The following is a 27,855-nucleotide window of genomic DNA, read 5'->3' as shown; positions in this document are numbered from 1 at the left end:
TCTCTTACGATTGTATTCTTACGATTGTATTGATACTGCTTTGAGAATGTGGGGCTGGCTTAGTCAATTAACTCATAAGTTCAAAGCAAAATAGAAAAAGGGAAATTGAAATATTTTTTAAAAAAGTGTATTAGTCTCTTGAACCATTCCTCAAACTTATTGATGTTGAGACTTACAGATTTTTGTTTATTTTTTAAAACTAATGAGTAAAAGAAGATCTAGCTTATTGCATGCATCTGATTTACTTCTAGGATGTTCATTTTGCTTCAAAAGAAAGGATGACACTTTAAACTTAGAAAGTGATTGAATGCGCTATAAAATTGATTACAAAAAAGATTTAAACACTTAATGCCATTCCCATCAGAAGTGGTGATGGCCTTTTGATGGAAAATCAAGAGTTAAAATAACTCTAAAAGGAAACTTTACTACCAAATCTCTTTTAGGACAATAGCTAATCTAATAATGTTTACGTAGGACATGAATAACCAATGATAAATTCTTTGACGCGTGTAATACATATCGAAAGCTAGAAAAATCTCTTGTCTTGTTTATATGGATGCAAGTGAGAATTCTATCCTTGCTTAAAGAGTTACTTTTCCGACCTTGAAGACAAAGACTTAGTTCATCCATAGACTCATTTTGTGTCCTGATGTATGGGATAATTGGAATGTTTCCTCATTTTGACTATATTGTACAAAAATGATTTGAATGCACAAAAGTTTTGTGCAAATGTTTTCAGGTTGTCTAGAGCCAGATGTCTTTTGAACATAATGTTGTTTTTGTTTAAGTACTAGTTTTAATACAAGAACACATAGATATTATAGTGGTTAGGTACATAATAATGAGCTAGTCACTCTTTGAATGTTGATGTACAAGTTTGAAAGTGAACACAATGCAAGGTGTTAAGATGAGTGTCAATCTGAGAATTTGATTGCCACTTGTCAACCATACCTTCTAAAGTATTCAATGAACTACCTTTTTAAAGTGTACAATGAGAACTGAACCCGTGAGCTACCTCAATATATGCACCAATGATAGTGACTGGTTGGGTCTACTTGGCCTTGATACTATGAAGTTGATGCTGTTCTCTAGTTCTCTCTCAAGGAAGCAAAACTTGGCAACAAAATTAGCTTAGAATTGTCTCCAAATACTTGCGATGACTAGAAGCAACATTATACACTACGTTGATCCCTCACCTTTAAAACTATGCCAAATGACTTATCTCTAGCAACAAGAGCAACACATTCTACGATCTGATGAGAAATTACACAGGAATGATAGAAACTAAAGTCCTTCCAAAGGAAGATGCCTATGGTCAAACACTCCAATACTTTTTACCACTTGTACACTTCACAAGCTTTAATCCAAGTCACCACTTTCAAAAGCTAAATTGGATACTAAGGCATGATATAGCCTTCGATAATTCTATTCTATGTAAAGAACATACAATAGTGTCAATAAATATGAACTTGTTCATTGGATTCCACTTTGGGTAATTTAAGGTCATTCAACAGGTAATCAAATATGACGTAGAATGAATTCCCCCCTCTTGTAGTGACTAACTCTAGAGTCATTAAAGCTACCCACCTACTTTATTACACCCCTACCAGATCATGCTGTCATATCTTCAACATTTTGTCTCAACTTAAAGGCGGGGAAATTGTATTAGAAAGCTAAAAGCGTGAAGAAGTAGATTGCTTCCATGTGCATGTCAATTAAACGATTGTTAGACGTCCAAGCTTCGAGCATGGGCTTCTGCGACGAGAACATGGAGCCCGCAGGAGAACCCACGTTGCCTTCCAATCCTCCCAACGCCCAACTCTCCCGGACTCCAAAGTGGTTCAAGCAGTGGTAAGATTTCTCTCTCTGTTTCCCGCATCAGAGAGCTTCAGGGCTGGAAAATTGGCTATGTGTTTAGGAGGTGCATAGGGTAGAATGCAGAGTGCGTGTCTTCAACATAAGAAATCTATAGTTTATTGGCTTTACAAAAACAGAGGAATCAATCATTATGTATAGCAGAGTAAAGCTAAAGCATCAACTTGAGCAAATGTGCATTCATGTCTTTCTAGGGTACAATCCGCATACACAACCCTTAACTCATTGGGATAACTTGCTGCGTTTCACTAACTTCCACGTGGTATGCATGTAGGGTGCCTTGTGATACAGTCTTGAATCAAGGGAAATTGACACTTTTAAAATGGGTCAATGGTGAGTTTTTCTTATGTCCTCTACAAACACCTGTCTTTATAGCTTGCTCAACAGTCAAGTTTGAGTTTTGAAATTCCTTCGTAAGTTTGATATGTATCTGTTGCTTTGTGGAACCGATTAAAGCCCTAACTTAAGATTATGGATATAGTTCCATTAACAGATGGTAGTTGCTTTGCGTAGTTGTATGGCTTCTTTTGCTTTATGTAAGCTCTAATACGCTTTCCGTCTTTTATTATTTGGGTGTCCTAATTATGGTGCCTACTTTATTATTTCCAAGGTCTAAAATTTGACCTAGCGTGTTTCTTTGTATATGGCACCAAGTTTGTTGCTTGGGGGGACAAAATATTGTGATCCTCTGGTCTTGTTGGTCATATATAGCTACACTCATGAGGCTAGACTTATTGTTGTAGCATTATTCTTCTTTCTTTCTTTTTCTCTCTTAAGGAAGCATTGCCAAGTGGGTAGTTTATAGAGGAGGAAAAGCAATCATCAACTTCCCACTTTATGTATTGAAGACCTCGTACACAGTGCGATCCCAATGAAACACATAGCCATCACATCCAGGCCTCTTTGACCTTGCAGAGATGTCTCGATGCACTAAATTCATAATTTCACTCATCAGTATGACCCCACCTGGTGAATAGAGATAGACAGCTTACCCTTGACTTTTCTTTCCTTGTGTGCTAAGATCGGCTCAAGTATGATGATTTCCTCCGTCTCTTCTACCTCATGTTGCTCCTGTGGTTCCTTGTCCTTTGCAATCTCACCTTAAAAGGTCGCAGTAGAAATAGGAAATACATTGTGAATCTTCCAAGTATCTGGCAAGTTAAGTCTAAAGGATACCTTATGGATCTTTTCTGAGACTTGGAAGTTAACGCATACGAAGCTTTGGATGAAGCTGCTCATTATTCTTCACTTTTCTCAATTGTGCCTTCTCAAACTTAAGAAACACCCAATCACCTTTAATTGGTGATACCTATTCATAGTGAGGGTAGTATGGAGTTGATCCTACACGGCAGAAGGGGGATGCATTTCACCAAGGTTCTTTATGTTCCACAGTTGGGCTTCCATCTTATGTTAGTGCACGAGGTGTGCCATCCAAAGATGACCTGTAGGAGAGCGTGTAACTGAGGAGAGCACGGAGCTTGTGGAGAATGTGCTCCACAGTTTGGCCACTTGAATACTAATGCTTTCCGTCGTGCTTTTCACGAACATATGATAAAAGGCTTACTAGATGTTGGGAGTAACCAAGGACAATGCACTTCATGCATTTGCGGGAAGTAGCATAGAGAGGCTACTATAAGCACTCTACATGCCAAGCTATTGTATTTTTGGAGTTGGTTCACACCAGCCTTTGTGGACCTATGCAAACTTCATCCTTAGGCAGAGTTCTATACTTGATGTTTCTCGTGGATGATTTCAGCCACTTTACTAGGGTATACTTCTTAAAGCACAAGGACAAGGTTTTTGAGGTCTTCAAACTCGTGGAGAAGGAATCTGGCAAGGAGTTGAAGGCTATTAATCAAACAAGGGTGGAGAATTTACCTCCAATGCTCTTGTACGATTTTGTGCGGACCATGGCATCAAGCATGGGCTTGTGAATAGTGGATGGCGCTTAAAGAATGGAGTAGTGGACTCTGGAGCAGAGTTACCAGGGAACGGACATTTCGGGCCTTGGAACGTCGGAACGGCGTTCCGGACGGCTGGGATTTTCTGGAGCGCGTCGGAACGGAACGGCGTTCCGGCTGGAAACTGTCACCGGAACGGGACGGAACGGACCGGAACGGCCATAAACGACAGTTTTTGAAATTGAAAAAAATGACTGTTAGGCAGCCAACGGCCATTTTCAGTAGTCAAAAAAGTATAAAATGCCCCCCTCCTCCCCCATTCTTCACACACTCATCAAGCCTCAAGGCCCATTCTCCCTTGCTTGAGCCTTGCTCTCAACTCTCAAGCCAAGCTCATTCTCCCTAGCTTGCTCTCAACTCTCAAGCCATAGTGTGGCGCCGCGGCATGCCTCAAGGCTCAAGCTCTCAACCTCTCTCTCTCTCGGGCTAACTTCTAAGTTCTAACCCTCAACTTTCAAGGCTCAAGGCTCAAGCTCTCACAGAATCAAGCGGCAAGCCTCTCTCTCTCAATCCCTCTCTCTCTCTCTCTCTCTCAAAGTTCAAGATCAAGCTCTCTCTTTCACGGATAATCCATCATCCATGGCCTCTTCTTCTCGTTCAACCCCCTCCGTTCATGCGGGCAACACTCAAAAGGCGAAGGAATGGTCGTGGTGGGATGAAGTGACCTCGGAGGGCACCTTGTCGGCGGCGGGAGGTTCTCGTGCATGGGGAACAACCTTCTAAAAGACATCGGCAAGCTAGACTGGATTGCTCCAGTCATTGCTGATGCAGTGAAGGTGGCTACTTTCATAAACAATCACAACTTGGTTCGGAGTGAGTACCTCAAGAGGTCGGGCGGCAAAGTGCTTCTAAAGTATTCAGATACCCGCTTCGCATTCAACTTTCTTCTTGTACGCAGGCTGTCTGAATGTCAAAATGCGGTCCGACAGGTCTTCATCAGTGATGAGTTCACCGCCTCCCCCTATGCAAAGACAGTTGCAGGGATTTTGTGCAAGGATAAGGCAGAGGATCTTGAGTTCTGGAAGGAGCTCAAGAGTCGAGATGCATAGGTAAAACCGGTGGTTCATTTGCTTCGAGTTCTGGATGGCATGGATCCTTGCATTGGCAAGATTTATGAGGCAATGGACCGCATGATTGAGCAGCTTGCACAGCTTGAGCCGAACGCAGAACGATATGAGGAGATCCATGCGCTTTGCAGCTCGAGGTGGAATTCATATGCCTCTCCTTTACACGGGGCAGCGTACATGGTGGATCCAGAGTTCCAAGGTGCAGGGCAAGAGACAGATAGGGAAGTCATGAACCAATTTACAGAGATCTTAAACAAGATGGTTCTAGACAGAGATGGGCGACGCATTGTCAGAGATCAGCTGAGACAGTACAGAGAGATGCGGGGGTCATTTGGCAGTCCAGATGCTCAGATTGATCGCAGGAAAATAGGTTCAGTGCTTTGGTGGGAGGACTATGGCTATGATGGCCCTGAGCTTCAGAGATTGGCGATCCGTATTCTCAGCCAGTTAGTTAGTACCTCATGCTTGGAGCAATTGTGGAGTACCTTTAGCCACATTGCTTCCAAGAAGAGAAATCGGCTTGGAGTGGAGAAGGCTAATGATCTTGTCTTCGTCAGCGCAAATTTGAAAATGCTTTGCAAGAGTACAGACAAACAGACAGATCCTTTTACACAGTGGGAGATGGAGCAAGAGGTTTCTCAGGCGGGTGGAGATGCACATCCACCAACACCAGGTACTTCATTTGTGGCTGAGATCGAGCCGGACCTAGACCTCGATGATGAGGAATGGGAGGATGTGCATGATTTACAGCCGGCTACTACGGATTGGGAGGCCTCTCAGGCTAGTGGCTCTTGAGTCTTGAGTCTTTGCCATTTATCCACCTTTTTGTATGGCTGCTTGAGCCTTGCCCTCTTTGCCATTTGTAGCTACTAGCATCTTTATGGTATTTGTCACCTTCAGTCTTTTGGTATTGTGGTCACTGAAGTCTGGTTTGAACTTTGCCCCCCTTTGGTTTTTTTGTAGCACCTTGGCCGCTGGCGGCCCTTGAGGCTTGTTACTATGTTAGCCATAATTAATTCCAAAGTGTTATCTCTGACTACTACTCTTGCAATTATTTGAGAGCATTGTGTATGTACTATGGGCATTGTGTTTGCTCATTGTTGTTCATCTGGCTATGTACTCTGGGCGCCTCACATCCCAATCAAGTCATAATAAGGTTAAATGGTCTTCGAATCGTGTTTTTTGTGGATATTAGAGTCAAAGGACTCTAATACTACTTGTATTCAAATACATAACGCTAAAAAAAATAATATTTGGGTGTTTTTTTAGCCTGCTGTTCCGCGCCGTTCCCGTTTCGGGCCCATTCCCGTTCCCCCGTTCCGCAGGGAGGCCCGTCGCCGTTCCCGTTCCGCGTTCCGGGTAACTCTGCTCTGGAGGTGAAGAATATGATTGTGGTGGAGATGGTACGGACTATGCTCGAGCATTGAGATAAGCCAAAGTCCTTGTCGATTGAGGGAGTTGTTACAACAGTTCAACTCAACCGGCTACAACTAACATTCCACTGGATTGGCGTGCTCTGGGTACTATGAGGTGGTCTCAGTGGTTGTAGAAAGTTGAGATAGATGGAGCTTTATTACAGGTGAACTATGTCTTGAGGTCCTAAAGGATAGAGAATCTCTTACAATTGAGGAGGCACTTTTATAGTCGAAGTGGAAGGTGGCCATGCAGGCAAAGCTTGATTTCAGTGAGATATGACCCATGGGAGTTGATATATAAAGATACAACATCAATCTGCTCGAGAGAAGACCCTGGTTGGTACTATATATCTTGAGTAATGTTCTATGTGAAATAACCTTGTCAGTGTTGATATCTTCACCAAAACTCTACCACAAGTGACATTATCCCTTGGATTGGTTCCCCGTTCGGAAGCTAAGAGGGGGTGTTAGAGTTTCATCTTTTGTCTTGGTGGCTTCAATATCGCTCAGGAGCAAATCAGGGAGTGGACCGTTTTGTGGCTGCGCTCGGTCCTATTTGAGCCAAATGTACCTTTTTCGACGGTACAATCCATGTATGTGCGCACATGGTAGGCTAACATGATGCGGGACCCTAATTTCTAGGTTTTCATGGGGCAAGCCTTTGTATACTACACTTTTCACCTATGTGTCACCCTGATGATGTGGCATACTTATGCTTTGTGGACCAGGGCGCCCTCCATAGTACAGGTTGGGGGGTATTTTTGGAGAGATAGGGCAGATTTGGTCGCTCCCTATACGGGGAGGGGCTGTCGGAGGTGAGGCTGAGGTGGAGGGTGGAGCTGGCTGCCGGTCCTCCTCCGCCTGAGCCCTAGGCTCGGAGGGTGGCTCTGCCTGCGTACCCTGTGACTCTGTCTGCTGTTGTTGACCAGCCCTAGGAGGCTGGGGCTGAGCCTGTGGTGAAGGTCTGGTCTCCTCCGTGGACATGCCTTCGCAAGATGGCCCAACTGACGGTAAATATAACACTGATTCGGGAGGCCCGAATACTCCACGCTCTAACGGAACCAACCACCACTCACCCTAGGTAGTAGGATGACCTTCGGAAGAGAGTGCGTGTCCCAAACCAGAACACGTAGTGTGGGAATGCCGGCCGCCTTGGCAGCTACAGAGACTACTGTGCGAGGAGTCTCTATGACAGTCCCAATCTCTGAGCCCATCCTAGAAAGGAGCGGAAGCTACTCCCTTCTCAAGCCGGGGAAGCAGATTGAGATGGGCAGGTCTACCTCCTCGACAAGAACGTAGGTACTTTGTGTCTAGTTGTCTCTGATAATCCATGCTTTGGGTGAGAAAATTTGTTTTGCAGAACGTTTGATTTGTGCGGTTCTTCTTGGTCGGCCACTGAATTTGCTAATGAGAAAGCCGACTCTATAGGCTGCTTGCCAGCTTGGTCCGTGAAGGAGTATAAGCCTAGAGCACGTCCGAACGTGAGGTCATCGATGAGAGGCCGATGGAGAAAGCCTGCTATGAAGCTCTCATTTGCTCTTTGAGAACTGTTATCAAGTCCTCCGGTGGAATGGAGTCGTTGCCCATCTTGTGATCCGGCAATGCAGATTGCTCAGAGAGAGTAACTGGAAGTGTGTGGCGTGATGATGTTTCACATACACACGGTACTCTTTATGGATGGGATCTGCATCTATTGCTAGTAAGGGTCTTGAGGAGCGGGCTCGGGAAGAGGGAAGTCTGGTGCAAGTACCAAGGCGGGGACTAGTTGCTCCACAAGAAACTTTGGCTCTGGTTCAGGTACCAGATCTGGAAGAGGTTCTTGCTCTGGGAGAGGCTCAGGAACGGGAGCACTGAGTAGGGGATTGGTTCTGTAATCGCCACAGAAGAGGGGGGCTGTCCACACCTGCGCTTGAAATTTGAGCTAGCCGGTTGGGTGTTTTAATGAGAGCGCTCGCTTATTGGCGGCTGGAGATTGCTTGCCTTCAGAGTTTTTTTATTTAATTAATGTGCCACATCATCATGGGGCTTTTAACAAGACTTACGTAAGTGGCTTAGTTAGAGTGTAGGGAAAAAAGCAGGCAACATAATGTTTTATTCCTGTGCTTAGAGAGAGGTGTTTGTTGGCGATGAAAGGGCACCCTAAGAAGGGGCACACCAGGAGACACCACCACCTATGAAGGGTGAAGAAGCGCTTGGAGGTGTATTTTTCCTGTTGCCTTCTGTAAATAAGTACTAGATATTTTTATTTACATTTATTTTTACTTGTTTTCCCCGGAACCCCCGAAAAGGTGCAAGTGAACATTGCATGGCCAGTGTGAAACGGCTGCGGCCGAATAGGTTTCTCACAGTGGGAGTCTGGGTCGGTCAGTCTGGGACTGGTCGGGCCAGTTAGCACTGAATCCTGATGAGTATGGAAGCCTGTGTGCGCCAAATGAAGTCTGGGCCACTCGGAAAGTCACTTATAACTTTATAAGTCAGTGGGAACTAGAGAATTAACTCAAAAGGGGCAAACTGGACATATGGCGGCTCCAGGCAGTTTTGTCACTTCCAGCATGAAGAGGGGGCGCCCAATTTGAGAGAGGAGGCTGATTTTTGAACACAAGTGACCTACAGTGTGTGTGTGAGTAGTGGGTGCAGGTCTACAACTTTAATGGAAAGCTTGCCTTCTCCTCTGTCTCATGTAGCGCGATGACTTGCTCTCGTGCATCTCTCTCTCCCCTTTGGCACATATGGTAATGCCCCACTAGTTGGGCTACTCAGATGAACATGTACATTCTGGGGGTTCATGCGCGTTTGCCAAGGCAAGAGCCTTCTGAACAGGAACCGGATTAGCTAATTGCTAATCCCCCACAGGTATGCACAGTTCCATTGCGAAAGATTGCGAGTTCGGAGTCTCGCGTGAAAACTCGTCCGATTCACAGGGGAACTGTCCCATTGCGTGCGGGAGCCCTTGGAACACGCGTAGGCGTGTTCGCTCCGCTAAAAACGATCCGAAACAGCAAATTACAGCCTGCTGTGTTTTTCTGCAGGTTTAGGGTTTCGCACCTAAACTGCAAGGGGAGCCTCGTGAGAGCCTTGGGATGCGTGTACAGGCTTTTGGGCACCCGGCAGTGAAAAACAGGGAATTACAGCCCGTTGAATTTCTGTGACAGCTCACCAGAAAGCTTCCAGATAGCGAGGGAATCCGTCTTGGACAGGTGCTTTTGACCTAAAGGGGTTTTTGCGTCGTTATGTTGCCAAAATGAGGTCGAAAACCTGCGCTTTCAGCCCTCGCCAGGTTTGGACAGCTTTGTGAAAGCTTGTGCTAAGTGATCGGATCGTCTACCTTAATTTGAATAAAGAAATACCGAAAGGGGCGCCAGTCTTTGGGGCCTACAAGGTGTCGGTCTTGTGTGCGCAGTGACATTCTAGTCGCTGGACGCAACTGTGTTCTCTTCCCTTCTCAGTGCTCTGTGTAAAGTTTTTCAATGTTCCATTTTCAGATTGTGCATGTGCAAGGGAAAAAGAATGTGGTGGCTGATGCTCTGTCACGAAAGCCCCAAATTTCAGCAGTGTCAATTCCGTACCATTGTGAACTAGACGAAATGAAGACACAATATGCTGAAGATTCAGATTTTGCAAGGATCTATGACCAGCTTGTTGATGGGCAACATCATGAGCACTATATGCTTAAGAATGACTTTCTCATGATGCATGGAAAGTTATGCGTTACTAAACAGTTACGGCCAAAGATTTTGATGGAAAGTCACGCTCCACCTTATGCTGGGCATCGTGGAATTGATGCGACAGTGAAAGGGGTTGAGGCATTCTTCTATTGGCCAACTTTGCGTAAAGATGTTGACACATTTGTAAGATCATGCTTAGTATGCCAAAAAGTCAAATTTGACAGACAAAAGCAACCGGGATTGTTGCAGCCATTGCCAATCCCTGATAGGCCATGGGAAAGCATAGCAATGGACTTTATCTTTGATCTTCCAAGAACAAAAACAGGCAATGATGGGATTTGGACTATCATTTGTAGGTTCAGTAAACAAGCCCCATTTCATTCCTGTGAGGAAGAAAATAAAGCCAGAACACATGGTCAAGATATTCATGAGCAATATCTTTAAATATCACGGGATGCCTCAGTCAATTGTCAGTGACAGGGATCCACGTATGACGAGTCTTTTCTGGAAGGCATTGTTTGAGAACATGGGCACTACGCTAAAGTTCTCTTCTTCGTTTCATCCGCAAACTGATGGATAGTCAGAAGAGGCAAATTCTACTGTTTTGGACCTGCTCAAATGTTATGTGTCAGAGCACAAGGCAACTTGGGAACACCATCTTCCATTGGTTGAATATGCTTACAATAACACTGTGCATACGTCAACAGGTAAGGCACCATTTGAGATAGTGGAAGGAGGGAAGAAAGTCCCGCCCATTTTGCAGACTAAGGACAAGATTTTTGAGGCAGACAAGTATGTGCAAGATATGGATGAAACATACAGGAAGATAAAGATTGCTCTTGAGAAGACTCAGGCTAAGCAAAAGAAAGCTGTTGATAATCACCGTCGTGAACTTGTATTTTCACTTGGTGATTGGGTGCTTTTGCGCTTTGAAAAGGCCAGGTCAAGGAAAAGGAAAGGCAAGGAACACTTGTTTCCTAAGCTTAGTATGCGATATTATGGTCCTTTTCAGATTTCAGAAAAGATCAGCGATGTAGCTTACAGGTTAAAGCTACCAGAAGGCTGGAAAATACATAATGCTTTTCATGTCAGCCTTCTAAGACCCTTTGCTGGTAATGTGCCAGAGAATATGCTTGATGAAGAACAACCCGAACTGGAAGAATTGGATGAAATCCTTGTTCCTGAACAGATATTGGCACATAAACAAAGAAAGGTTAGAGGAAAGGTTTCAAGACGCTATTTGGTGAAGTTCAAGAACTATCCATCGTTGGATGCCAAATGGATGGAAGAGTCTGAATTGGTTGATTCACCTCAGCTATTGCAATTGTATCTTGAAGCCTTTCAGATGGAACCCACAGTGACTTGATGTAGCTTTTCTAGAGCAAGGCAAGAGCATGGTTCATGATGCTCAAGAGAGTAGTTAAGCAATTGTATCTACTCTTTCCATACAGAATTTAGCTAGAGAAGTTTGTGCTTCAGAGTACACTAGAAGACTTCTATGCTTGATATATGTGTCGTAGCCAGGTTGGTGGGATTGTTTAATCGTCCAACGCTACATTTCCGGAAGCATGTATATCTTGGATTCCCATCATAGAATATATGTGATATCAGGAGATATCGCATGTATTATTGGCATGCAAGCGAGGTCGCTTGCAGTATTTCAAGGGTGGGGTGTGTCACCAAGAGGTGTATTTGTCCTGTTGCCTTCTGTAAATAAGTACTAGATATTTTTATTTATATTTATTTTTACTTGTTTTCCCCGGAACCCCCGAAAAGGTGCAAGTGGACATTGCATGGCCAGTGTGAAACGGCTGCGGCCGAATAGGTTTCTCACAGCGGGAGTCTGGGACTGGTCGGGCCAGTTAGCACTGAATCCTAATGAGTATGGAAGCCTGTGTGCGCCAAATGAAGTCTTGGCCACTCGAAAAGTCACTTATAACTTTATAAGTCAGTGGGAACTAGAGAATTAACTCAAAAGGGGCAAACTGGACATATGGCGGCTCCAGGCAGTTTTGTCACTTCCAGCATGAAGAGGGGGCGCCCAATTTGAGAGAGGAGGCTGATTTTTGAACACAATTGACCTACAGTGTGTGTGTGAGTAGTGGGTGTAGGTCTACAACTTTAATGGAAAGCTTGCCTTCTCCTCTGTCTCATGTAGCGCGATGACTTGCTCTCGTGCATCTCTCTCTCCCCTTTGGCACATATGGTAATGCCCCACTAGTTGGGCTACTCAGATGAACATGTACATTCTGGGGGTTTATGCGCGTTTGCCAAGGCAAGAGCCTTCTGAACAGGAACCGGATTAGCTAATTGCTAATCCCCCACAGGTATGCACAGTTCCATTGCGAAAGATTGCGAGCTCGGAGTCTCGCGTGAAAACTCGTCCGATTCACAGGGGAACTGTCCCATTGCGTGCGGGAGCCCTTGGGACACGCGTAGGCGTGTTCGCTCCGCTAAAAACGATCCGAAACAGTGAATTACAGCCTGCTGTGTTTTTCTGCAGGTTTAGGGTTTCTCACCTAAACTGCAAGGGGAGCCTCGTGAGAGCCTTGGGATGCGTGTACAGGCTTTTGGGCACCCGGCAGTGAAAAACAGGGAATTACAGCCCGCTGAATTTCTGTGACAGCTCACCAGAAAGCTTCCAGATAGCGAGGGAATCCGTCTTGGACAGGTGCTTTTGACCTAAAGGGGTTTTTGCGTCGTTATGTTGCCAAAATGAGGTCGAAAACCTGTGTTTTCAGCCCTCGCCAGGTTTGGACAGCTTTGTGAAAGCTTGTGCTAAGTGGTCGGATCGTCTACCTTAATTTGAATAAAGAAATACCGAAAGGGGCGCCAGTCTTTGGGGCCTACAAGGTGTCGGTCTCGTGTGCGCAGTGACATTCTAGTCGCTGGACGCAACTGTGTTCTCTTCCCTTCTCAGTGCTCTGTGTAAAGTTAACAGGTAATTGAAATAGTACCGCCCTCTACGTTGTACAGGCCGGTTATACTTGCAGCTAGCAGAGGGTTGCGCTGGTGTTTTCTGTAGACAACGAAGGAGAGAGAGAGAGAGAGAGAGAGAGAGAGAGAGAGAGAGAGAGAGAGAGAGAGAGAGAGAGAGAGGAGAAAACATATGCTGATCTTGGCGTGTGCTTATTCGGCACACCTTTCAAAGTTATCTTTTATTAAAAGTTTAGGGACACACTATAGGGTCACTAAGTGACTCTAGGGGTGGTTCACACCCAAAGAATAAATGAATGTATATGTCAGAAACTGCTGATGTGTCAAGCCCTGAAGAATGGAGCCAACTTGCAGATCACGGCCGAGGGGCCTAAACCCTAAGAAGAACAAGCAACAACAGAAGAAGAAGTCCTACCAACTTATGGGGACCCCGTCCGATGGGACCATATTGACATAAAGGAATTAAAATAAAGCAGGACTTACACACACACACACCAAGAATTGATGACGTGGCAGTTGATGACGTGGCAACTGTACGGAAAACCAGAAATTTGCGCAAGACTGTTGACATGGCAAACTGTACGGATTTTCGTGTTTTGCGTTAACTGTTGACGTGGTAGTTGTACGGATTTCCGTGATTTACGCTAGCAACTTTTGGACCAGATGCTTTTGAGTTTGAAGGCTTTTCATTGTAAACTGCTTCTGGGGCCTAGGGCCTTTAAATATGAGGCCATGGGCTCATTCTTTGGCATGCTTCTTGGAGAAGGTGCAGAGTCTGGAGTACTGGCTTGTACTGTGTTGATGCAATATAAATAAATACCGAAAGGGGGCGCCAAGGTTTGGGGCCAATACTGTGGGTGGAATTTTGCCACTCCGTGTCGCATGTCATCTCTCTCTCTCTCTCTCTCTCTTTGAGTTCAGTTGCTATTGAAGTGCTAAAAGTCTGTTCAGTCTGTTCTTTTCTATTGGCAGGTGGTGCCCGTCTTGTGACAGTATACAAGGGTGGCCAGAGGGCCTTTAGACCCAACAACCTCCCACTTAAAGGCCCGGTTTGGAGGACCGGCTTGTATTGTGTTGATGCAATATAAAGAAAAACCGAAAGGGGCGCCAAGGTTTGGGGCCAATATTCTCTGGGGTGGAATTACGCCACTCCGTGTCGCGTGTCGTCTCTCTCTCTCTCTCTCTCACAGTTTAGTTGTTATTGAAGTGCTAAAAGTCTGTTTAGTCTGTTCTTTTTTATTGGCACGTGGTGCCCGTCTTGTGACAGTGGTATTAGAGCATTAGGCGTGTGCTTTTCTAAAAGCGTACCGGTCCTACCAAAGAGCAGACAGAGCAAGATCGCACTTCCAAAGTTCATTGGAAATTTTAGCTTCATGCTCCGATCCCGGACTTATTAGCCACTCCCACCCTTACTTGATCGCGCATCGGGTGCGCTCCCGTCTTCACCGCTCATGTCTTATAGGGCATAAGCCATAAAGATCACTTGCAAGAGAAGGATCCAAGATTTGTTTCGAGCTGCTGTTTTTCTCAGATGAAGTGCCATGTAGTGGTGGAAGTCTATATAGCTACCAAGCCGCTCGCTGCAAGCACTTGGCAAGCTTTCAAGAATTTTTTTGCCCGAAGTTATATGGTTTCTAACATCTTCCTTCGGAGTGCAACTTCTGGCAAAGTGGGGTATCTTGAAATGCTTGCCATGGAAACCCTAGCAGATTATAATTGAAATTTCTAGACATCTCTCAACAGGTGTCTCTTGTTGATAACCTCTGAGGTCCAGTGCGGTTGCTATCTTGGGAGTACCATTGCCGCCAAAGAAACATTGTCTGTTCAAGAGCTGATGGATCATGCTGTGCTTGGCTATAACTTTATGGAATGAACCTAACCCTAATTTTTGGTGTAGGTTTCAAGATGGAAAGTCAGTCGACTTTTCTAGCTCGGCTGATGTCGAGATTGCTTTTTAAGTTGGAGTTCTGTTTGAACTTTTTTGGTGATCTTGTTTGAAGTTTGTTTGAAATGGATGGTATCTGTTTAGAACCTGTCTTGGTGCCGATTTGAATTGTTTGACTCTGGTTTTAATAATGGTTTCATTGATTGGTGATTTTACTCCTGGGTGGAGAAGTGAGAAATACTGTTTTGGTATTGTTTGAACCTCGGAACGACGCAGGCCGATGCCTGGGGAGTGTTTCGTTGTACGTTTGAAAACTTCTGAACGACGCAGGCCGATGTTTGAGGAGCGTTCCGTTGTATGCTAGAAAACCTTCGAACGATGCAGGCCGATGCCTAGGGAGCGTTTTGTTGTATGCTTGAACCTCCAAGCGACGCAGACTGCGGAGAGCGTTTGGTTGTACAGTCCTTTGAGCTCATGGCCCGGACCTTTTTAGGTTATTTGCGGGGGGAGTGACAAGGTAGTCGTTGAGTAGCTTCATACCGTTGACCGTTTGTCTCGGGGTAGTGCTCAAGAGCGCTGTTTTTTGTGTCTTGTAACATGCATATGTGAGCATTTGTGTTGCATTGTGATGTGCCAACCATTGGATGAGATGTCCTGGGTATGTAATTTTAGTGCATCAAGAGACCCATGGAAGATCAATGCGGTCTGGGTGTGATGCCTGATTTTACTACGCCGGAATATCAAGAGTTCCGATCTGGATGAAAGAAGAAGCCAACTCCTTGATCAAAAGAGCCGAAAGGAGAAGCTAACTCCTTAACAAAAAGAGCAAATTGATTGTTCCTCGGAATGACCCTCGGAAATTTTTGAGCTAACTTGAATTGTTTTGCAGATATGTTGTAACGCGGGCGATTACTCTCTTTCAAGAAGGGGGGATGTCATAAACTGTTGACGTGTCAAGCCCTAAAGAATGATGCCAACTTGCAGATCACAGCCTAGGGGCCTAAACCCTAGGAAGAACAAACAACAACAGAAGAAGAAGTCCTACCAACTTATGGGGACCCTGTTCGATGGGGCCATAGTGACACAAAGGAATTAAAATAAAGCAAGAGACCCCCACACACACACACACCAAGAATACGTGGCAACTGTACGAAAAACTTGAAATTCACGCAGGACTGTTGACGTGGCAAATTGTACGGATTTTCGCGTTTTGCGCTAACTGTTGACGTGGCAGTTGTACAGATTTTCGTGATTTACGCTAGCAGCTTTTGGGCATTGCTTTTGGACCAGATGCTTTTGAGTTTGAAGGCTTTTCACTGTAAACTGCTTTTGGGGCCTAAGGCCTTTAAAAATGAGGCCATGGGCTCATTCTTTGGCATGCTTCTTGGAGAAGGTGCAGAGTCTGGAGTACTGGCTTGTATTGTGTTGATGCAATATAAAGAAATACCGAAAGAGGCGCCAAGGTTTGGGGCCAATACTCTCTGGGTGGAATTTCGCGACTCCGTGTCGCATGTCGTCTCTCTCTCTCTCTCTCTCTCTCTCTCTCTCGCTCTGAGTTCAGTTGTTATTGAAGTGCTAAAAGTCTGTTCAGTTTGTTCTTTTCTATTGGCACGTGGTGCCCGTCTTGTGACAGTATACAAGGGTGGCCAGAGGGCCTTTAGACCCAACAACCTCCCACTTAAAGGCCCGATGTGGTACCTTTAAGTAACTCCCACTAAGTGCAAGCAATGTTGATGTTGTGTCTTAGCAAGACACTTAGTGAGAATATCTGCGGGATTATCCTGTGTTTTGACATTTGTCCAGCACTTGGTGTATAAAATGGTACTGCACATCAATGTGTTTGGTACGAGCATGGAAGATGGCATTCTTAGCCACGCACTCTGACTATCACAACCAAGCACACTCTGACTATCACAACCAAGCACTGGAGCATGAGCTGGAAGACCAAAAGTCCTCACTAGATGACCAAGCCAAATGGCTTCTTTTGAAGCCTCTGTGACTGAAATATATTCAGCTTCTGTAGTGCTCAATGCAACATCTTTTTGCAATCTTGAACACCAAGAAATAGCTCCACCAACCAATGTAAAGACATAACCACTGGTATATTTCCGAGTGTCAATATCATCTGCCATTTCCGAATCACAGAGTCCCCACCTAAACAATGTACTCTTTCCATAACATATGCATGTGTCCCGTGTACCTTTCAAGTACCTGAAAATGTTTTTCCCTGCCTCCCAATGTGGTTTGCGAGGGTTAGACATAAACCTGCTAACAACTCCCACTGCGTGTAGCAACCATGGCATACATCAAAGACCCACAAGCTGATGCATAAGGAATACCTTTCATAGCATGGGTAGCTGCAACATCTTTTGGGCAATCATGCTTGCTAAGCTTTATGTGTGGTGGTAACGGCATACCAAGAGGCGAGAGGCATTCGTGCCTGGCGTTGGAGCCTATTGTGAGGTCCCCACCCCGCCATATGAAGACGGCGGATCTGATGGTGAACCTGGTGGCCACTAGATCTATAGCGGAAGCAAACAAAGTCGTTCAGTGTTCAACTAGCGGACGATCTCTCATCACAAAGTGAGTCGAGTTCGAGCCTACTAGCAAGGAGATCTAGCTCCACCTCGCAGGGGAAGCGTACTTAAACTATCTAGCGATCCTAAGACCCACCTTCCAAGAGGAGAGAAACCCCGAGTGCTTTTTTCCCCATGTTTTAGAGGTACGTACTCTCGAGGTTTCACCGCTCTAGGGGCAATGAGTATTACTAATATCGAATTAAGCACTATGGGGACACAGAGTTCCCGACCAATCGGGACCACCCATCTCATAGGCGTTGGCAATCTGAGCCAAGCCCCCACTTTCCACCCCCACACTCACACTTCCTTGTGTGTCCTAATTACTACCACAATGGTTGTTCAACATAGAGATTCCTTGATTATATTCCGAATCACATTGTTCGTTAAGACAACCCTTTAATCAGTATTGCAAAGCGGCACCAAGACAGTACTCTAGTAAAAATTATACTCAAACTTATTCATTAAAATTCCAATGTTCTGGAGGTACAACATCCCCCCCTCCAGCGAGAGTTTACTCCTCCCGTTGTCGCCTAGCTGCCCATACAACTAGGTATGTCCACCGCATAGAAAGTACGACATGGACATTCCTACCGCATAGAAAGCAAGACGTGGGTTCCCACCGCTTAACCAGTAGACGTGGGTATCCACCGCTTAACCAGTAGACGTGGATTCAAGAGCCCTTAACCAGGAACTCTGCCTCCTGTGACCAGTAGGGGGGTCAGGACTAATTCAACATTGGAACTAAAATGAACATGTCGAGCTAAATTTTCCCTAGCAGACATTCTTTTCTCTTGCAAACAGCGTACCCATCAATCATTTCCTTCCTACTTTAGAACTTAATGTACAATGAATTCAATGCCGAGGTTTCCGTCGGATTTCTCCAACATGTTTGGGGATATGTTCATTCCTAGCTAAACGTGTGCAATGTTAAATTAAACAACTTGAATGAAATTATGACCTACTTCTTCCATTTTTTCGTCAATGGCCCATGAGATGGCCGGTATTTGTTCCTCCATGTGAGCTTTTCCCTTTCCATTGACATTGCTTGTTCCTGCCTCGCGGTCATGGGCACCACCGAAGCGAGTTCTCTTAATCGGAGCCATTTTACTCACTACTTTAAATAATTAGCTTGGAGAAAAAGCGTGATTAAGGGTTGATAATCTTCTCGATTCTCTGATTTAATCGAGCTTCTTGAGGCGAGAATTCGACAGCACCTCCCTCCTTGCTTCTCCTTCAAAAGGTGTGTGTACCGGCAGCACCTTCCCAAGGTGTGTGTAGGTGTGTGTGTGTGCACTTTGTGTGTGTGAGCATATGTGTGTGTGTGTGTGTGTGTGCAGGTTTTTAAATAGGCTCCTACAAGCTGAAAATCGACCAGCCTTGCTATTAGCATCTGAAGGAGCACTTAGTCTCTGCATTGGCAAGTTCAGTTCCTCTACCCACCAAGTGTCAGGTTGGCTTGGTTAACTGACTCTGAGACTTAGTTACTGGCTTGGCAGCTTTCCCAGGACTCCCACAAGGCAAGAGGGCGTCCCCTAGCTGCTAAAGCTGGTCTGGAGTGGACTGGAACCTGTTCCCACACAGCCTCGGGCGCCCGGTACCTCCCCGGACAATTTTTAGGAAATTTGGTTCTAGGCTAAAACGGGTCATACAAGTCGGATTTTGATGCCGAAAATTGCTATACGAAGCTCTAACTAAGACGTACTGGCTCGAGTACCTGCCATATTTAGCAGCCCTCGGGGTCCGAAAAAGCATTTTTTCAAATTTGGGGTACGGGTGCAGTTTTTCGAGACGGTCAAAACTGAACGGGTTGGGTGACCAAAAACTTGCTATTTTTGAAAATTTTTTACAAAAATTATTTTAATTCACATTTCGAAGGGTCTCGCAAGGGAATAGTCATGGCCCCAAGAGTGTAGATAATTTTGGCCTCTCGTAGTCCAGAGGAAACTAGTGACAAAAGCGTTTGCCTTCGGTTTCTGGGTGCATAGTCCCGGTCGTTCTTCTTGTATACTTTTTTGGCGTATGAGGGGAGCGGCCGGGCATGCCCTACCCGACTCCGAAAACAAAACAAAACAAACGCTAGGTTTTCTTATATATTGACTTGGCTAAATTGCCCTACCCAATTTCCCAACAAAGTCAATTATTAATAATAAGTGAAAAAATGGCTAAAATAGGGAAAATAGGTCTGTGCACTATAAAAATGCTCCTGATGGGTTCTAATGGTAATCTGATGATCATGCTGTGTGCAACCAGAGGATATGCATCTAATGTAAGTGCCCGGACATGCACGGTCTGCGAACAGGCTCACAAAAGTGCAAGAACACTTCCTAAGCTAGGCTAACTGAACCCTTGTCATGAAGTAGCTTGTCCACGTACACATAGGGTTAGATGTGCACATGACACATTACCTCGCTGTTGTAATTCATTTTGAGCATGCTAGTCATGTGGTATAATCCCATTTTGTGCATCTATTTGTTGTCCATTGTCTTCTTGCAATTGCACAATAGGTTGCTACTCGTTTTCAACATCAAAAGGAGTCGAATTTTCAGCCAAAGGTGGCTTTATGGCTGGCTGATTTTGCTGAAACTTACCTTCTTTTTGTCAATTTGAAGGAGTGCTTGTAGCTGGTAGAGGGTAGCGTTGGTGTTTTCTGCAGACAACGAGAGAGAGAGAGAGAGAGAGAGAGAGAGAGAGAGAGAGAGAGAGAGAGAGAGAGAGAGAACGTACGCGGATCTTGGCGTGTGCTTATTCGGCACACCTTTCAAAGTTATCTTTTATTAAAAGTTTAGGGTACACACTATAGGGTCACTTAAGTGACCCTAGGGGTGGTTCACACCCAAAAAATAAATGAATGAATACAAGGGTGGCCAGAGGGCCTTTAGACCCAACAAAGGGACACATGAGGAGACACCCGCCCATGTGTGGAGCCATCAGCATGAAGAAGCATCTGTTGGCGTAGACATTGCCAAAAAGGCGAGAGCCTAGGCGTGGGAAAAAGAAAGGAACTAGCGTGAGGCGGAGAAGGCAGGGGGTGCGTGTGCGAGGGGGGCGGGCTGGGCGGGAGGACATGAATCGAAGGGGGAGCGGAAATAGCATGAGGGGGCCCCGGGGGGGGGGCAAGGTTTGCGAACTTCCGGGCTGGGGTGAGGCAACTGAGCAAAGGCAGGTGAGGTGAGAGAGCAATGAACAGTAAGCGCATAGGTGCTATCGAGTGGTCAAGTTGTTTGTAGAATTCGCTTTGACTTCGTGTTAAAGTTTGTTGAATTCCTGTAGGAGATTGGTCTCTGATGGGGTTTAGCTTGACTAGTAGTGGTGGTACATCCAGTGATTGTGGCTGCAAGGCCTTTGTTGGGTCCACTCGGATTGGGTTTGGCCATATTGATGGGGACACCATAGTTTTATGCTCTTTGTATGTTTGTGCCTGAGGAGCCTCACCCTTTTGATCAGGAGTACGCCAATGACACACTTATTGTTTTTGCATTATGCAGTGTGTGTACTTGATAGATTGCGAGCAACATTTTTGGTATTTAGATGTCTTATGGTTTTTTGGTGGGTCTTGAGGACTCGTGAAACCGGCCCATAGGGCGGTAGACGTTAGCTTTCGCCCGATTCTTCAGCACTTGACTTAACGACACAAAGCAATGAGTTAAAAAGAAACTGTAACTGAGACTGGAATTACACTTCAAAACAAAAGCACAGCGAGGAAGCTAGAATGCTCCCAAGCAGACAACGACACCTGTAGGCCCCAAAGGTTGGCGCCCCTTTCGGTATTTCTTTATTCTTTAACAGAGGGAATAAAACCTGTGATTTTCTACAAGCTGCCTTGCACAATCTGGGGTGAATTCCATCTGTTCTGGCCCGATTTCGGCAGCATAACTGTACTAGGTCACTTCACAGTCAGTATCCCCACGCAATAGATGATTTTCCGACGCATACGGACACTTTGCAAAACCTGGCGAGAATCTGCAGCACGCTGAATTCTCTGTTTTCTGCCCCGAAATTGCGCCAGATCACCTCTACAGCAGTCCCTTTGCATCCCCGACCCTGCTGGGGGTATTAGAGACCGTTTAGGGCCGAAACCCTAAACCTGCAAAAATACACAGCAGGCTGTAATTCCCTGTTTCGGGCTCCGCTTTGTGTGTCGGTCGCATCCATAGCAAGTCCTCGAGCTCCCGCACCTGTAGGGCTACTTGCCCTTTGAATCGGACGAGATTTCGCACGTGAAACCTCTCCGAATTCACCTGTACCTGCGGGGGATTAGCCACTAGCTAATCCAGTACCTGTGCAAGAGGCTCTTGCCTCGGCAATCGCGCATGAACCCACACAACTGTACATTGGTCAAATGAGAAGCCCACTAGAGGGGCATAACATAACTGCTCGTAGGGGAGAGAGAGAGAGCAGTGCGTAGCGTGCAGGGCATCACTCCTGGCACTGTACTGTACATAAGAGGGAAAGGAAGCACTCCATAGCTCTTGCAACGTGTTGCAATCCGCCTACAGCTGAAAATGGCGCCCCCTCTCTCTTGTAGACTCGCCCAGAGTGGCAGAAGTGCTCACAGAGTGACATCTCGCCCAGTTTCCGACTTTGGCCAACTTCGCTAAAAATATCTCAACTGCTGCGTCATTTGACTTGGCAGTAGAGCAATAAAATGTTCCCCTTGTCATTCCAGAGCTAATGACACAAACACATTTTCAGGTCCAAAATAGCAGTTCCCTAAATTTTAGGAGATGCTTCCACGGCACTCACACTGGTCGTCTGACTATCAATCACCACTGGAACCACATTGGAAAATGCAATGTCGGCCAGCTATCAGGTGATTTACACTCGTAGCCCCACCGTGGCTAACCTTATAGTCCATTTGCCCAACTTCAATGCTCACTGGCCGTCCGGCGTAGACTCTCACTGTCCGCCTCACACCATGCAACTCGGGCATTGGCATTTCCAGAGGGGTGCTTTAAAACAAGTCAAATAAATTTCCCCCAAAAAGGTGCACTGGGATTGGCTTAAGAGCATTTACGTTGATCATTGACGGACATTCTGTGAATAACATCTTAAAAAAATGAAAAGCTTGGAGTGCACAAATGTGAGAGATTGGTGCGTTTTTGAATCGGTGCACCATTTACCTTATCAAATTATTAACTATAAATGTGTCTCCAGTGCTCAATGATTATTGAAGCTTAAATACTGGCGTTCATTGATGGTCATAATGCACAATATTCAGCACTGGCTATCGGTTGTTTGTTTTGCTGCTATCCACGAGTTTCTGCTCTGCTTGTATTGTGATTTCTCTGCAGCTGTCATGTTTTCTTTTTGAAATTAATTTTTTTATTAGCTCTTCTTGATAATGTAGTCTTTTGAATCAATTCAGATGATATCTTAAAGTCAATAGAAGACAAAAACCCAGAAGCAGAAAAAGAGCCTGAGGAAGAGTACGAGGTTCTTTATTTGTGCACTTTTGAAGGCTGTGGAAAAGCTTTTACAGAGCAGAGTGCCCTCCGTAAACACTCTAATGTGCATGGTGAAAAGCAGTTTATTTGCCATTATGAGGGGTGTGGAAAGGTTTGAGATAGTCTCAGCTTGATTTGTCATCCTTGTTTTGATGAGTTAAGATGGTAATGTTGATGGAACATGCTCTTTATTGCAGAGGTTTATGGATAGCTCAAAGCTGAAAAGGCACTTTCTGACTCACACAGGGGAGAGGCACTTTGTTTGTCCAGTTGATGGATGTGGAAAGGTCTGTATTTCATTTTTTGGTAATAGAAGAGTTATGATTTTCAGTTCTATCTAATAAAGCTGCGATTACAGGCGTTCTCGCTGGACTTCAACCTTCGCTCTCACATGCGAACACACACACAGGAGAATTATCATGTATGCCCTTTTGAAGACTGTGGGAAGCGTTATGCTCATGAGTACAAGCTGCGTGCACATCTCCGTACATATCATGCGAAGGTTTGTCCATGTGAAGTTTCTGGAGCAGAGTTCCAGACCTGCCCCTTCTTTTATACCGTTTTTGGAAGACGCTCTTTTGCATCAAGTCGTCTTTAAAGTATCGTTTTTCCTTTTGGCAATATGGGTATGGGTCTCTCTTCTTGAATATAGGTATTCCTTGGCTGGGTTTGGTCTGCTGACCATATGACACCCATTACAAAAGCTTCCACCTGGTCCTTGCCCTTAGTGAATAACAGCACAAATTCAATCTTTGTCATACAAACACCATGAATTTTCATTTTTCTTTTGCAGGTACTGCCGCCAGATGTGAAATTGGCTCCTCCTCCTCTTCCTCCTTCATTAGAAAAGGAAATCAAGATCCAAAAAACAGCAGCAGCTGCCTCTACCGCAGCCAGTCTTGAGCGGCCATTTGCATGCCCTTACAAGGGTTGTGACAAGCGTTACATACATGAATACAAACTAAATCTTCACCTTCGCAAAGAGCATGTGAATGAAAGCCTTCCTGAAGCTACGAATCAAACAGGGCGAAAAGCAGCTGCAGATGAGGACATGGACGAGGGATATGAGAAAGACCCCAAAGGCGGGTCTGTGCATGGCGCTGGTCGTGGAAAGCTGAGATTTGTTTCAAAGCCACCCACACCAAAGGTTGTGAAAAGAAAGTGGCCCAATGTGGCCCCTTCAGAGCTTAACATGAGAGTGCCGCCGGCGGGCCTTCCAGCTATGCAGAAAGAGCTTGCACAAAGGGACTACCATGCAGATAGTGAGGAGACAGAGGAAGAAGATGGTGAAGATACAGAGGATGAAAGCGTGGGCAGAATCATGCATGGGGGTATGGGATATGAAGACGATGAACAGACAGAGGATGACATGGACTAGTGTGCTGCGGTGTGAAAGCCAGTGACAAGTTTTATAGTGGGACTGTCTCAACAAACTGAAGCTCAGAGAATTGCACTGTCATCTGATGTTGCAAGTTGTGGAGCCAAGCTTATAGTGTTTCTGCAGCAGCACTATCTGGCTCCATAATTGGCCACAGCAAAATGTTGTCAATGCTTGTATTAATAGTTTCTTGCCTATGATTGGCTGTATTTATTGCTGCATCTGTCCATACACATCAAGATCGCTCCAAATGTCGAAATATGCTAGCTCTTGGATGGATAGAGAGAGGCCGGATAGGCTATTTTGGCATCCGTTGGGGATTATATTGTACTCAGTAATATACAGCCCTGACTTTTCCCAAAAAAAAAAAAAAAAAGAAGAGAGAGAGGCCGGATGACTTTGACTTTCTTCTCAGCCGCCATGGTTCTTAGTCTATGACTCCTACATACCTGTGTTGATTTGTACGGTTCCTTGAGGACAGGTTGAACCAAGCATCCTCACGGACCCACACTACTCGATAACAGACTTGTTTTTCAGAGAGAGAGAGAGAGAGAGAGAGAGAGAGAAAGAGAGAGAGAGAGAGAGATTTATTAATGCCTTCTAGAGGCCGAATTTGGCGTATGAGATAGAACAGTGTACATGTGTGTTTCTAAGGGCACCTGCTACAAAACCAAATAGACCAACATGGGGGTCTGTGAGTTAGCGGTGAGGGGGATGGAGCTCCAACTCTAATAGATGTGGAACTACATGCATCATAACTTGATGAGGCACGTGGTCCCCTTATTGCTAAAGACTTTTTGTTGCACAGCTCACGAGGAGAGTTCTACCATGACATGCAAAGGGCTAGTGAGGTCCCGTCGGTACCAAATTTGGGGTGTAGTATGCCATGCATAGCTATGCTGAAGGGTCTGAGTGTTAGAGCTTTATGCTCACCTTCTAGATGCTTTCACTCTTGCTTACGGCTTTTTCTCATGTGCTATCAAGCCGTGGGTTAACCACCCTTGTAGTCTTTTGATAGGGATTCTAGGCACATTTAGGGTTTTGCACCATACTTTTGTCCACTTTATATTTAATTCCTAGATTTACGAATTTTTATTGGTGGGACCCAGAGTTGGCTCACAATATTAGTGCAGATTGATCCACTCTCTGCTCATCTTGTATCATCTTGCCTTTGGAGTTAATTGAGTTGTCGGCTCTCTCTCTCTCTCTCTCTCTCTCTCTCTCTCTCATGTTTAAGTGTTTGTGTTTCTGTTCCATTGGACATTCTGACATGGTATCATAGCAATAGATGCTTCGTTGTGAGATCAACCTCTGCCATGGCTCCCTGTCCCTTTCTGTGGTGCTTTGTTGTGGATGTTTCCTCGTGGATTAGCACCTTGTGGACTTGCTTTGCAACATTAGCACAGTAAAATACTATGGCAGGTAAGGACCAATAGAAGTACGTTTTCGAACTAGTGATCATACGGTAACCAGGCTAGCAACTCAACAATCGGTCTATTGTAGCTGCGTGATTCTCTTTGGAGTGTTATTATTGGCGTTAACATGCGTTGCAGTTGGGGGCCGCTCTAATACTAGCCCCCTTACCTTAACTCTACGGAGGCAACACTCTGGAGCTTCTCTTCGTGTCCCGTGCCAGCTCTCTTGCCTTGGTTTCGGCATTTCTTGGGTTTTGCTCGTGGCTTCCCACCTTTGTGAACTTGTCATCGGCCTCCGTATTTCTCTGAGTTTTTTCTTCTTAGTTAGGTATTCTCTATCCTTGCTCCCCACTCTAGCTTTTGGCGTTGCTCTACCACCAGCTTCAACTTGTGCTACGAGCTCCTTTCTATTGTGTGGACGTTAGTCAGAAACTACGGCTCTCAATGATTTTTTGGGTCTTGTGTCTTGGTTCCGCTCACGTATTCTATCCTTGCATGGGTGTGGCTTCCAGATCTTCTTTGTTTCCATGCTTTCTACTTTGAGACTTTGAGAACTTTTTTACGTACTTACATTCTCTTGCAATTATTCGATTTTGACAACGGGATATTGATCTTTCACCTATCAGAGAAGTTGGATGGTTCAACTCTACGATTTGGAAGTTAAAGATCATGGTTTTTCTTAGGGCAACCGATTATGGGTTTGGCAACAATGCCAATTGTCCTAGTATTTGGATTCCTTGATTATTGCTTTTGCGTTGGCAATTCCTACCTCCTTGGTTGGATCATTGTTTACTGGATCTGGAACTTCATCATTGATTGTTATGCAAGCCATGGTTGACACCTGGAATGAGACCAATGGTAGGGTGTTTTCCTACCTTAACCGTTTAGATTCTATGGTTTTCCTTCGTATATCCTTTTGATCTACACATATGGTATGGGATTACCTTTGTAACCTCAATGAGGAGGTTACCCTTGGATCCTTGCTCTTGAGAAGACTTTGCTCTACCTATAGTACTTACAGTTTCGTTCGCTTTCACTCCTGCTCACTCCTTCTGCTCAAGTGCGTTGACCACCCTTTCACCTTGCTGCTTGGGAGATAGGGTTTGCATGAGACTCTTTGCCCATTTTGTTTTGTATTCCCATATTTTTGGAGTTTCTGTGTTGGGTATTGTTTTGTTTATTTGGTTGATAACCACCTCTTCTTCTTGCACCATATGTAATTTGGGATCCCCCCCCCAACTCCATGAAGAATTGGCCAAAGGCTTGCTGCCTACTCCTTAGAGCCTACTTTTGCATTGGGTTGGTAGGCTCATTTCCTCCATTGTTATCATAGAGATAAGGTAGTCAAATTAGAAACTTTTTGCAACCATAGTCTAGAAAAAAAATCTCTTATTGAGTTAGGGAGGCTGCTAGACTGGCATTCATGTTTGTGTGTGTGTGTGTGTGTGTGTGTGAGAGAGAGAGAGAGAGAGAGAGAGAGAGAGAGATGAGGGAGAGAGAGAGATGAGGGAGAGAATACACAAGTGTTAAGAGTGTTGGCATGTATCCTAGTGATATGCCTTCTTCATGTCCACATACATTGTTGGCCCTTGATTTTCTCTCTCAAGTCAATGTTACCTCCTCTACCCAATATCTATGATGTCATCCAGAGCTAACATGTGCACCGCTATATGAGAGGTCCATTGTACTTATTTTTTGCATCATATTGTAAAGTGTTCGTAGTGTTACTTCTGTGGCCATGGAGTCTACATTTACTCATCATGACTCTTATCTCTCTCCATCTCTCATTAGGGCTATCCACCTTAGATTCGTACAACTTCTATCATAGCACATGGTTGCCAATACATACTAGGTCGTGGAATTAACATCTTGTTAGGGTGTTTATGTCATGCATAGCTTGTTTGGATTGCATATCAAGTTTCGTGCATAGTAAGTGCACAACAATTTTCTAACAATTTCTAATTCAAGAAAGGAGCTCTTTTCTCATGATTTTTCACTATAGGGTTCAATATCGTGAGCTACTTCTCGAGAGCGATCACATGCCTAGCTAGATGCGGGTGGGGCTAGGGGAGTGCTGATCCCCACTCCAAGCCGACAATAGTCTGTAATGTGGGAATCTTCATGAGAATTTGTCAAACTTATAGTGGTGCAATTAACCCCCAATTTCCCTTTTTCTCTACAAATTCAGATTTGGAACAATGCTTGTTGCAGTTACTCTATTGCTCTCTATACAA

The 27,855-nt window shown here is 45.0% G+C and overlaps 1 protein-coding gene across 1 annotated transcript; it reads left to right on the top strand.

Moving 5' to 3' along the window:
- Positions 1-1,663: 1,663 nt before the first annotated feature.
- On the top strand, positions 1,664-24,423 carry LOC147454220 (zinc finger transcription factor YY1-like). Its single transcript, XM_086516223.1, has 6 exons — positions 1,664-1,851; positions 2,150-2,208; positions 22,750-22,940; positions 23,026-23,115; positions 23,187-23,330; positions 23,622-24,423. The coding sequence occupies exons 1-6, from the start codon at positions 1,703-1,705 to the stop codon at positions 24,204-24,206; spliced, it is 1,218 nt and encodes a 405-aa protein (XP_086372349.1). The 5' UTR covers positions 1,664-1,702; the 3' UTR covers positions 24,207-24,423.
- Positions 24,424-27,855: the final 3,432 nt, after the last annotated feature.

The sequence above is a fragment of the Adiantum capillus-veneris genome, chromosome 7 (assembly GCF_014529385.1).
Source record: "Adiantum capillus-veneris isolate H3 chromosome 7, ASM1452938v2, whole genome shotgun sequence".
NCBI classification, from domain to species: Eukaryota; Viridiplantae; Streptophyta; class Polypodiopsida; order Polypodiales; family Pteridaceae; genus Adiantum; species Adiantum capillus-veneris.
The sequence above is the reverse complement of the archived record's forward strand: the minus strand, read 5'-3'. Positions and strand labels throughout refer to the sequence as shown.